Below are 11,262 nucleotides of genomic sequence, written 5' to 3'. Positions count from 1 at the left end.
GGGGATTAGAGAGAGCCCAGAACCTGAGAATAATCTCGTGTTTTCAGAAAGTGTTTTGTGTGGTTGAGCAGGGTTTTGCCCATCATGCAGAGTGCAGGCCGCCTGGTATTACATGTTTCAAAGACCAGAACTGGTCTCAGGCAGGGACAGATTCTCCTTCATCCAGCAAAATCAGCAGCTCAAAAATCATCAGGGACAGAGATGTAGCCAGGAATTGCTCACTGAACTTCAACAGCAAGGCTCGTCACACGGTTGGTACGTCTCAGTGCTGCTACCTAGAAGGCTCACCCGGGCAGGTTTCAGACCGCGCGTCACTCGGGTTGCACAGACACACGACACACCCAGCTGTTTCCTTGATTTTGTCTTGGAGTGAATCTCCTCTGCGTCGTCCAGCGCCAAATTCACGTACTCGTCAAAGCCCTAGAAATCGGCAACAGTGGCAATTAGTTCAGCAACAACACGAACCATCGTCAGCTTTGCTGACCCAGGCTGGACAACGAAGACTAATTGTTAGAGAAGCACGATTTCTTTTTTCCCTTGGGCTAGTTTTTCTTGACAAGAAAAAATAGGATTGTGAATGAGGGAAAACAAACTAACGATGTAACGTGGGGTCATGCTGACACTCACGATGATGCAGCCTTCTATCCGCACGTTCACTTGCTCAGCCACACCTGGATCCTCGAGCTCTGCAGAACGAAGGAGGAGAGTAAATTGGAACACAAACACCGCGAGCAGTTTTGTTCTCTCTCGTGTGTTCAGAAATACCCGCTAACCATAGCCGCTAGAGCTCCCAAACACTCCAAGGAGCAACTCTCAGGGGCAGTTTCAATTAACAGTCTGACATTTTAGAGTCTTATATGACTGGGTGAATACTACACGTTTGCTGAAGGACATGTTTCCAGTCACAAGGGAACACTCCTGCACGCCCGGCTGCACGATCCCACTCCCGTTAACACGAGGGGGAAACGCCGGGCTGCGCAGCAGCTCCTTGTACCCACCAGCACGCCGCACAGCTCTCCATTCCCCACAAACCTGCCCCGAGCAACGGGTGGGAGCCGAAAACTCAGCGAGGGAGATCCCCGGACCCTCCCCGCTCCCCCCACCCCCCCCAAATCCCCATCCCCATCCCCTCCCCGTCCTCTCCCCGCGCTACTCACGCTCTGCAGGTAGCGGAAGATGAGGTTCTGGGGCACTGCGTGAAGGGCTCAGCACGGGGACAAGAGCTCCAGGCCCGGGACAAGGCCTCAAGACAAGGCCTCAAACCCTGCAACGAGGCCCCAGGGCCCCGGGACAAGGCCTCAAGGCCCGGGCCGAGACCCCTGAGGCCCGGGCCGCCCCCCACCCGCTCCCCCGTCGCTCCCCAGCCGCAGGAAGGCTACGATGGGCTGCACCATCACCGTCTGCACCTTCTGGTCCTGCCCGCGGTACGCCATGGCTGCCGCCGCCTCGCTGCTCCCGCCGCCCCTGCTGGGCCGCCTCCGGAAGCCCCTGAGGCCGGGCGGGAGCGCGCAAGGGACGCTGGGATGCTGGAGGAGCGTGGCGGGCCGCTCTAGCAGCGGAAGAAGAAGCAGAAGAAGAGTTGTTTTTTGTTTTTTTTTTTTTTTTTTTAATATACCATAGGACTATGCAGTTCAATCATCAATCATCTTGGAAAGCTCAAGGAGGAGGTCATCCTCATCCTTCCCTGGGTCCAAGTCGAGCTCGGCTTCCAGTATGCCGTCTGAGAGTTCCCAAAGTAGCGTCTCTAAATCCTCGTCTACAGATACGGGCGCGTTGCCTGTGGAACTCAGCCGGCGTGTCCTTGCTTCTTCTAGCTGGGAAGAAGCTGAAGTCGAGCTTGAGAACTCCATTGGCTCCACAGATTCTGCCTGGCTTCCAAGATGTGCTTCAGGTCTTGGCAGAGCAAGGAAGAGAACAATCAGTATATGCCATTTCTTAACGGGAAATCCCTTTTCTGCAAACCGGCTCTTAAAACCGTAGCCAACCCCTCCTGCACTTCAATCTTACCCAGGGATTGTTATTCAATTAACCCAGGGCTACATTTAGAGCCCAATATATTAGCAGGTACATTTTTCAGTTTGGGGGTTTCTCTGTGAAGCCAGAGCACCTGGAGTCTAGCAAAGATGGTTCAATTGTTGTAGCAAGAGGCACTTTGCCACCTTGCTTAATTTTCCTGTAAAAATGGTAAGAAGTCTCCATCTGCAAATATCTGTTTGCTAAGTTAGTCATTTTTCCCACGGCACACTCAGCAGAGTTTGCTCCCCACTACAGGAAGCTAATCTGCAGCCATCACTTCCCTCTGCTCTCCCTGCACTCTTGTCACCTTGTATGTTTGTTCGGGTGGCATTCTTGAGGACCAAAAGGCAGAGGACACTACTCATCATTTATCACCTCACGAGGAAGTAGGAGAACTTCACCTCATCCTCATTTAGGTATTCAGACAGAGCAAGAAGTCACTGGAAAGCTGTACCGACTTGCAGCATTTAAAGAAAGTAAGTCTAATTAAGCATTCCTGCTAGCTGCTAGAAAGTCATTTCACGTGACTTATTCCTCTGATGGATTTGGGCTTTAATTATCTCAGAACCCTCCTTTTTTCCCCACGTGTGACAGAACTTATGTTTCACTGGGGATATACACCGATTGAGAAAAAGAACAAGTTGTGGTCATCACCTGTTTTGGGGATTTTCTTCAAGTCTGGTGGCTGGGACGTGCTCCAGCGTGGCTGGAACAGCCTAGAAAGCAGCAAAACAGTATTTAGGACTCATGGGTAAAAGATTCCTTACTAGCTTTTTCCTCCATGCTGCTTCTCCTCTGGCATTGCGGAGCCTTAGCCAAAATACAAAACCAAGGTGCTCCTGAAGAAAGTTAATATTCACTTGGAGGTTACTAATGATCTTGTGTCTTTTAAGAACACAGCATTAATGGACAAAATCCTCCACACCAGAGAAATCACAGAATCACAGAGGACTAAGTAAATAGTGCCATTAATCTAATAAATATGGAAGGGTACTACAAGAATTCTGTAGGCAGCTACTGGATTTAAAAGGAAACAGAAAGCCTGTAGAACTTTTGAGTTTTCCATCTTTTCTCCTAGAGGAGGGTGTAAATTTTACAAGGGATCCATTTCTGCATTAGCCCCTGTCCTTACCATAGCTGCTTTTTTGGCTGGAGGTCCCATTGTGTCAGCGTCAGAGGCAGTCCGTGGCTTCACAGCTGCTACAGCAGAGGGAAAACTGCCAGGTGCCTTACGTTTCAGTGCCTTCTTCTTGGGGGAAGCGACTTTCCCATCCCAAGGCTTCGCAAACATGTCAAAGTTGGCTAGAGTAAAAGGAAGAGAGAACTGATACAGTCTTGCTCTGCCTCATGAAAAATCCACGTTCTCTTCCTCATTTCCACGGCCCGTCTACACAGTTAACTGTATTTGGCCAGCAGAAGTACACTGCCATTGCCTGGATTCTCAGCAATATCTTCCACATAGTAAACTCCGTCTACCAACAATCCATACAAAGGAACAAAGGAACTGAATAGCTACAGTAAATCATAATCCAGGACGAGGGAAACTCAGACACAGAGCGATCCCAAGTGCAAGCAATACTCTAAGACGTTGTATGAAGTCTAGTAAGATTCACAAATGTTGACAGCTTTTGTATTTAAAGTCTTGCTCCCTCTAGGAAAGGAAAAGCAGCAGGTATAGTAAGACAAGAGAGTGTATGCAACTGTTGTACCAGCTTCCTCTCCCCTGCAGTGATGTCCCACAAAATCTATTAAGTTGTTCTACAAAATCCAAATTTGTAGAGTCATATTCTAGTCTCCCATTCCTGACCTAACATCTGGCTGGCAGGAGAAGAAACGAAAGAAGGCTGGGTACTTGTTTTCTTTGTGTGTTTATTTCCTCGTGTCCCATGAGACAGAGAGAAAGGCTACAATGTGCAGTGCATGCAGCCTTTAAGCCCTCCTTATCTCCCTCACACAATCTCATTTTACAAAGTTGATATAATCTTAACAACGAGGCCTTTGATCCTCTGTCATTTTTGACAGAAACTGGCCCCCCACATTAAGACGCTGATGCATGCTTTACAAACACATACACGTGTCAAGTTAAGCAACACATGCCAAAGAGGAAGGTGAACTTGAACTCAACGCAGGGAGGACTTCATACCGTAAACAGATGGCAGAAAAAAACAGAATACCAAAATTAGACTAAAAAGCCCCTCAATGTGTTAATTTTCTAGTGGGAAATACAGAATACCATCACGTAATTAACGAAAACAGACATGGTTGCATGTTCTGGCCCTTCTTTGCCTTTGAACTTTGTAGCCTTAAACTCTTTTATCCTCTGCATTGAAGGAAAAAGCAAAGCAGATCCTGAGCAAACGGAACTTGCTCAATATGGGAAGCACCTCACCGGGGCAGGTATTAAAGCATCTTATTACCTGATAGCTTTGTGTTCCATAACGATTTCTGCCCGGCTGGGGCAGGTCCAGGTTGTGCTGGGGGAGCTGGCACATTTCCTCCACTCTGCTGCATCCGCAGAGCTTTCTCGCGCTTTATTTCTTCCAGGGTTTTAACACGCACTTCTCCTTCTGGCTTGGCTTTACCTGCCGGCTCCTTCGACTGCACTTTGCTGGGCCCGGAAAGAGTGAGCACGCTCTGCTTCTTGGGCTCACCCTCAATTTTTGCCCCTGCGCTGGGATCTTTGGTTTTACCATGCCATTCAGCCTGGGCTTTGGCTTGACATTCTCGTCTCTGAAGAGCTCTCTCACGACGGATTTCCTCCAGTGTTTTCACATGGATCTCTCCCTTTGGCTTAGCAGCCTTCCCTGTCATCATCAAGAAATGAGAAGCACCAACATTTAAAGAGAGTCCAACAATAGTTTAAGTCTCCAAAATTTGTCACAGTACTAAGGAAAACTAAGCCTGAGCGTTCCCAATAACGCATCTTAGGACAATAGCCTAACATTCTCCTCCTCCTCTGAGCCACTTGTTGTATTTTGAAGACCAGCCCTATCCAGAGAGAGTTGCTACACAGAAATGCTAGTTTACTTGATTACTTTTTCAGACTGCATTTCAAATTCCTGCTCCCGGCAGTGGCTCTATTCTAATTGTATATGATGGTTCACAGAAGCAGCTTAAAACCTTGACAAGGCACAAGCGGAAAATAAACACACACCTAGAGGCAGATTTCTGATAGTGGCTGTCAGAAGAGCTTCAGCACTCAAGCAAGAGGAATCAGTTCTTTGTTTTCATTTGAATTCCTTTTTAGGGCTGTATGAAAACGGTCTAAGTTCACGGAAAGGAAGAAGGAGAAAGTATATTTAATAGCCAGTTGTTACCTTTCGCAGCACTAGTCCGTTGAGAAGGTAATCCTAGCCTCTCCTTCACAGACTTGGGAACTTGAACTGCAAAACAGAAAAAGACCAAATTAGGGAGGCTGCATAAACGTCAACTTTGTGTTCACATTCGAAAACAAGGCAGGAAAGGTAACTTTGAATCCCGGTGATTAAGACCTCAGCCAACATGCAAAAAGAAACATCGCAGGAAAAGGACAAACAGAAAGCCTAAATACAAAACCCGTGAATCACATCCAGATGCCTGTTTAGTAGCTGTACCTCTCTTTGGTGCTTTGTCAGCATTTCCCGGAACCTCCACCTTCTTCCCCAGCCTTTCAGCAAGGCTGCGCTTCACCGGAAGGGCGCTTACATCAGCTTCAGACAGAGAAAACAAGGAATATTTTAAGAACATTTCTTTGCAGGAAGATTTGAGAACAGTCAACCACAAGCTTCTATTTTTCAAGCATATTTTCATAAAATTGCCTTTCAGCTGCTAAATGGTTTTTTTGCCATTTCTGCAGTCAACACAGATCTCCACTGCAATGCATTTTCCTCTCATACGTCAAAAATACTCTTCAATGCAGTCATATAGAGAAGGCGGCACCTAAATAACAGCTCATAAAAAGTTCTTACCCACGGAGGCTTTCCGTTTTCCTTGTTTCTCAGCAAGATCTAGTCGAACCACAGGTTCCTCCCCTAAAACAAAAGTAAAATTTTTCTATTTCATAGAAACCAGTAGCCAATAGAAATAGTATACTGTTAGCCCATGTCCAAAAAAAACCCAGCAAGGCACTGTTTTGACAGCTAAACCACACAAACTCACATTTCAACTATAATTAACTTAGAAAAAGTATCCATAGTCTCAGTGTTTGCCTCAAATTCCAGCTGAATGTAGTCGAGAATGAATCTGAGTCTGCTTGACAGCTATACTTTGTGCAGAACAGAGCTGCATAAGCAAGCAGAATATTATTAGGTACAAATGCTGAGAAATATTCCTTTCTAAGGTGAATGTCTATGAGTAGAAGTACTTCTTCACTTCTTTCCCTTTCAAAGGAATTTGCACAACTCTAAACAATATAATTTATACACAGACTCCTATCGCACTACTGTCCACACGTGCCACTGTCAGCCTCTTTAAAGCTTCAGAAATTGCTTCTTACATAGCACTGTCCTCTAGAGCTCTTTCTTCTCGTTACTCTCCTGTTTTTCAGTTATCCCCCTATTTGCATACTGACACATTTTTTTCTTTCTCCTGCTACTGCACTTAACCTGAGCACCAAAGCTTTCCAGTACAACCAGGGACTTTCAGCATAAAAGCATGTTTTGAACAGAAGGCGGCAGCACCAGGAGGCTAACAGGGGTGAATTGCCTTCCTTCTTGCTTAACCTTCCAGTTTAGGAGTAATGAAATCAAAACAAAAGCATGAATTATTACCTTCCTCTGTAGACAGTGTCACAGTTCTCACCACTGTCCGGACATTTTCCTTTTCCGGAGCAGGAAAAATCATAGAATCGACGGGAGGAAGAGAAGATCTTGAAGGACCTTCTGCTCAGAGCAAGCAAAACATAAGGAAGTTTACCAAACAGAAAAAACTATCACGAAGAACAAAAAACTTTAATTATTCATTACTGTCAAACATACAGTGACCAGAGCATGCAAATAAGAGAGGTGACTAATTTGCCTCTGGTTGCCCTTGGAATTCCCATCTAGAATACCAGCTGGCTGAGAATCAGGTTGCTCGATGCCCCCAGCTAAACATGGAAGTCTATCCCTCAAGCAGCTCCCAGCCACCATCACCTGCCATTCTGAAGCCAATCAAATTTCACTTCTTTGGCAAAATAGTTGGATTCACCAAAGCATAGCCAGCTACCCGGTATTACTGGAAGAGTTTTTTTTTGAAAGAAAAATCATCACACAGGATGAAGGTGAACCGGGTAAGGAAGCAGGGAATATTAACTCACCACCGTGTCTCTTAGTTTTTTCCTTCATTTTCTGCAATTTGATTTCTTCAAGTGTTTTTATTCCAAAATTCAGACCGTCCTCTGAAAACAGAAAACAGTTAATGAGACTAAGGCTTAGAGGCACTCACTGAGGACCACAGATCCTCAGGCTTCTTAGTGCTCAGGAACTTTCAGAAGTATTTAGAATAAAGCCTGTCAACACTCCTCACAAGTGAAACAACCATAGAATCAATGGCATTTTGCCCCTCCTTTCACCCTTCAGGGTAAAAACTGTAGTTTTAATTTTAATCCATTTACGTGATATTAGATCCCTCTATCGTTAGATATGGCTTTCAACAGTGGTTGCCAGGCTGCACGTGCAGCCATTTAAACTCCATGCTGTGACCCTGTTTTGTTCTCCAAAAGGAAAGAAAAGGAGTTCAACTTTCTGACCCAATGGGCACATGATGGTATCAGGGAGAAATGAGATCATGGAAATAACCGAGTCCATTCAGCACCCCTACATTCTGTTGTGTTTTTACGCCACATTGCTTTTGAGTTAATTGTCAAGTTCTCCTTCCGATTTATCCTACTACAGGTGCTGGAATACCTTGTTTAGCAGTAGTAGCACTGGCTTTCCGAGTGGAAATCATCCGTAATCCATTTTGGCCTTCCTCAGCTGGTTGCTGGACGGGAGTTTTAGTTTCTTCTCCTTCCGCAGAAAGCTGGTCTGAAGGGGAAAAATCTATTCAGTTATGCATAGGCCAGATTGTTCGTGATTATGTAGCTCATGCAATGACACTTCAGTCCATGGTTCCTATAAAAAAGTTGTTTTTTTTTTTTTTTTTTTAATACAGCTACACTGACCTGATGAACTCGTAAGTAGACTACCCTAGGACAAAACATCTAGGACTCTAGATTCTCTCTGCAGCTTTAACTACTACACAACATATTACTCTTCAGACAAAAAAAAAGGAATTTCCTTCCTAGTTTCACATAGAGCTTTACACAACAGACCAGCTAAAGCCAAGAGTGGTTCTAAGCTTTCCTCCAACATTTCAGGTTCTGTCCACTGACTGCCAGACAAAGCCACCAGTGACCTGAGCGGACTGCCTGCCCTATCGCTAGTCAGACCTCAGGTCATCTGTGATTTATACATTCATTTACAGCACAAATTCCTTCCAAGAACCAAAGACTTACACAATCATTTACAGCACAAATTCCTTCCAAGAACCAAAGACTTACACAATCATTTACAGCACAAATTCCTTCCAAGAACCAAACCATGCTCACCATCATCATCTTCATCATCATCTGCAGCATTGATTACAACTGGAGGGTGTGTAGGGCTTGGGACATTTTCCGAGTTTTCCAATTTCATCACCCGCCTTAGCTATGGAGAGGGATTGGACTGGACAGAAAGTTTGTTTTGCTGCAGTGACATCTGAGCCACTTTCAAATCATCGTCCGCGGACTCAGGCGGACTTGGCAGTGTAGCTAGAGGAAGAGGAGGATCATCAGTAATATGGCAGTTTAAAACTTTGACCACAATGCACGAAGATGGTAGCTAAGGCAGATAACCTGCACAGGCAATGAATGCAGCATCTCCTTTTGCCCATCCCGCCACTGTTTACACCGTGAACAATGACTTGCCTTCAAACAACAACACATCTCCCTACCACCCAGCAGAAGACGAAACAACAGAAAGCAAACTGCAAGGCAAATATCACACAAAGCAGAGAGAAGCTGAGCATGAAAGCAGAAAACAAATACCAGCAGTACAGCAGCAGTACACTCGGTTTAGCTGACCACCTAGGACTGCAGACCTTTTCCTGCACTCACAAATGAACGGTTACCTGATGTCTCCTACACTATTGGCACCCACTAAGTAATATGCAAAATTAATTCTTCAATACTTAAAGAAAAAGGACCTAAACTCACTCTTGCTTGGTGGTAAGAAGACGCCATCGATGTAACGTCCCTTTGCGTGATGAAAAGCACAGTTGGCTTTCTGACAGCCCACTGGCTGCTTCTCCCAGTAGCAGGGAATCTCAGCGCGCTTTTTCTGAAGACAGAAAGAAAGACAAGCTCGTGATAACATGCACCTAAGGTTTGCAAAGAGATGCACAGTTCCAGGTCACGACAGCGATAGGGCTGTCACAATACAGTGCTGAAACATCATTCCAAAGGTCAGTTTATCACGGAAGTATAGTATTTCCGGGCATATTCACAAAGTTTGCAGAAGCTGTAACCACTATGCACGTTTAGCCTTGTCATCATTCAGTTTGAGAAGACAGGCACTCTCAGACATCAGTTTAGGGTGGGTTAAACTAATACACCTAGGATTATACTAGGATTATTCAGAGGGAAAAAGAACATCTTAAATTGCCTACGTTAACTCTATCCAGAACTACTTCTCGGAGACTTCGTTCTTCTGCACCTTTAACTTTCCCCACTGCTTCCTAGCCCAGGCAGCTAGAACAGCATTATCTGAAGGACTCCGGGACACAAGAGACCTGATAGATCATTATCAAGCCTGCTCTCAGGAGGCTAGTACAGCCTGTTTATTACCCCCCTGCTCCAGCAGGTTTGAGCAGTCTAGTTAGCGGTTATTCTGCATCTGTTGAGAAAATACTGTCGGCGTCTAATAAAAGAAAATCTTGCTAAGACATACCTAAGGCATTGATTTTATTTCCCTCTCCTTCCTCCCACCCCCTCCCCTGCTAACAGAAACCAGTGTAATTCCAAAGCAAAGGACTCTGTCCTGCAAAAGCACAATCAGCACACCTACAGCACTGAAAAATGCTTTTGTTGATTTATTTTGAGAACACATCTTTAGGCACTCACATCGATTTCCATGTGTCTGAATCGGCAGACATTCCTGAAACAACGACCCTCCTGCCACAGCGTGCAGACTGTCTCGTTCCCCAGAGCAGCTTCACAGTGGCGGAAGGAACAGTTGTCTCCCTGTAACCAAAAGGAAACCAACAAGGAAAATATAGTACAGCCTCAAAAACGTCCATGCTACTGCCTCAGGTTGCCACGATTGAATTCAGAATCTATCTGGTTATCACGTTAACCAAAGACCAGTGTGCCTCCTCCTCCTACTCTACCCCTTCCTGAAAAAAAAAAAAAAAAAACAACAAAAAAACAAAGCAAAGCAAAGCAAAAGAAACCCAGCCATACCTTGGTACAGGTAGAATAGAAATAGAAGTAGCAATCGTCTCCTTGTTTAGACATGCCGACAAGTTCTGATAACAAGCTCGGGTTCTCTCCACAGGGACTTCCTCTGCTCTTGGAGAGAGCTGTCTTCACCCTTGCTTGGGCTGAAAGTCTTCCACTGGCTTGTGATCAGTGAAATCTTCTTTTTAAAAGTAACCCTAAAGAAAGTACCAACAAGTGAAAAATAATGAGTAACAAGCATTTTTCCAGCTTTCTTCTGTTCATCAAATTAGTCTCTTGAGGAGAGCAATGCCTTGAAATCAGCTGTTACGGGAACTAACACAATATTAAACTAAAGTTCTGTAAAGCTGCCAGGAGCTTTGTCAGCAAGTGTTCTCTTCCACGTCCTCAATAATATGCCTTGGAGCACATCCGGAAGCCTGAAAATGGAGTCACTTCTTCAAAAACCACCTGATCATACATGCAAGGCAATGATCAACTATGGCTACGAGTAACTTCTACAGAACGCAGTATGACGCATTAAATAGCACGTTCCAGTCACTGTGGGTCTTCGAGTTCACCTACCTGGACAACCTCAGCAAAGTTATCGATCTTCAAAGACTTCCAGTTAACTTCTCCTGGAGGCCGAACCAACACTGAATCCGTGAATTAATGATAAAGGGGTAGGAAGAATTTGCCTCCTCACTTTGCCAAGGGAGCCTCTCATCCACAATTCAAACATAGGATGTGCTTTTAAACAGCTTATAACTAATGGAGGAAGCAAGTCCATCTGAACACTCTCTCAGACTGGAGACAGCCAGGGTTAGTTA

General features: G+C 45.2%; 2 protein-coding genes and 1 long non-coding RNA gene across 4 annotated transcripts; all 3 read right to left on the bottom strand.

Moving 5' to 3' along the window:
* Nucleotides 1–2,959: 2,959 nt before the first annotated feature.
* Nucleotides 2,960–5,742, bottom strand: LOC310891743 (zinc finger CCCH domain-containing protein 11A-like; the record flags this gene model as incomplete). Its single annotated transcript, XM_083853979.1, has 3 exons — nucleotides 2,960–4,820; nucleotides 5,334–5,399; nucleotides 5,610–5,742. The coding sequence occupies 3 exons, from the start codon at nucleotides 5,740–5,742 to the stop codon at nucleotides 4,417–4,419; spliced, it is 603 nt and encodes a 200-aa protein (XP_083710105.1). The 3' UTR covers nucleotides 2,960–4,416.
* Nucleotides 5,743–5,881: 139 nt separating this feature from the next.
* On the bottom strand, nucleotides 5,882–7,925 carry LOC310891765. The gene is made up of 4 exons (XR_014577710.1): nucleotides 7,881–7,925; nucleotides 7,292–7,372; nucleotides 6,765–6,875; nucleotides 5,882–6,026 (listed from the first exon to the last, which is right to left on the bottom strand). It is a non-coding gene; the product is annotated as an uncharacterized lncRNA (long non-coding RNA).
* Nucleotides 7,926–8,651: 726 nt separating this feature from the next.
* LOC310891764 (zinc finger CCCH domain-containing protein 11A-like) lies at nucleotides 8,652–10,607 on the bottom strand. Of its 2 annotated transcripts, none has more exons than XR_014577709.1 (3): nucleotides 10,118–10,384; nucleotides 9,212–9,335; nucleotides 8,652–8,767 (listed from the first exon to the last, which is right to left on the bottom strand). XR_014577709.1 is itself a non-coding variant. In XM_083853992.1 (3 exons), the coding sequence occupies exons 1-3, from the start codon at nucleotides 10,508–10,510 to the stop codon at nucleotides 8,664–8,666; spliced, it is 282 nt and encodes a 93-aa protein (XP_083710118.1). In that variant the 5' UTR covers nucleotides 10,511–10,607; the 3' UTR covers nucleotides 8,652–8,663. The 2 variants fall into 2 exon arrangements, 1 of the variants encoding a protein (XP_083710118.1); XM_083853992.1 differs by lacking the exon at nucleotides 10,118–10,384 and adding an exon at nucleotides 10,457–10,607.
* Nucleotides 10,608–11,262: the final 655 nt, after the last annotated feature.

The sequence above is a fragment of the Anser anser genome (genome assembly GCF_964211835.1).
Source record: "Anser anser genome assembly, contig: HAP1_SCAFFOLD_90, whole genome shotgun sequence".
In the NCBI taxonomy this organism is placed as follows: Eukaryota; Metazoa; Chordata; class Aves; order Anseriformes; family Anatidae; genus Anser; species Anser anser.
Note: the sequence above shows the minus strand (reverse complement) of the source record. Positions and strands in the feature narration are given on the sequence as shown.

What these genes read in the sequence shown, in the direction of transcription:
- LOC310891764 (XM_083853992.1), bottom strand. Translation starts at nt 10,510, where the DNA reads ATGTCTAAACAAGGAGACGATTGCTACTTCTATTTCTATTCTACCTGT. An exon ending in TCTATTCTACCTGTACCAAG is followed by an intron (nt 9,336 to 10,456) that starts GTATGGCTGGGT and finishes TTCTGTCTTCAG; the next exon opens with AAAAAGCGCGCTGAGATTCC. An exon ending in CTTCTTACCACCAAGCAAGA is followed by an intron (nt 8,768 to 9,211) that starts GTGAGTTTAGGT and finishes CTCTTCCTCTAG; the next exon opens with CTACACTGCCAAGTCCGCCT.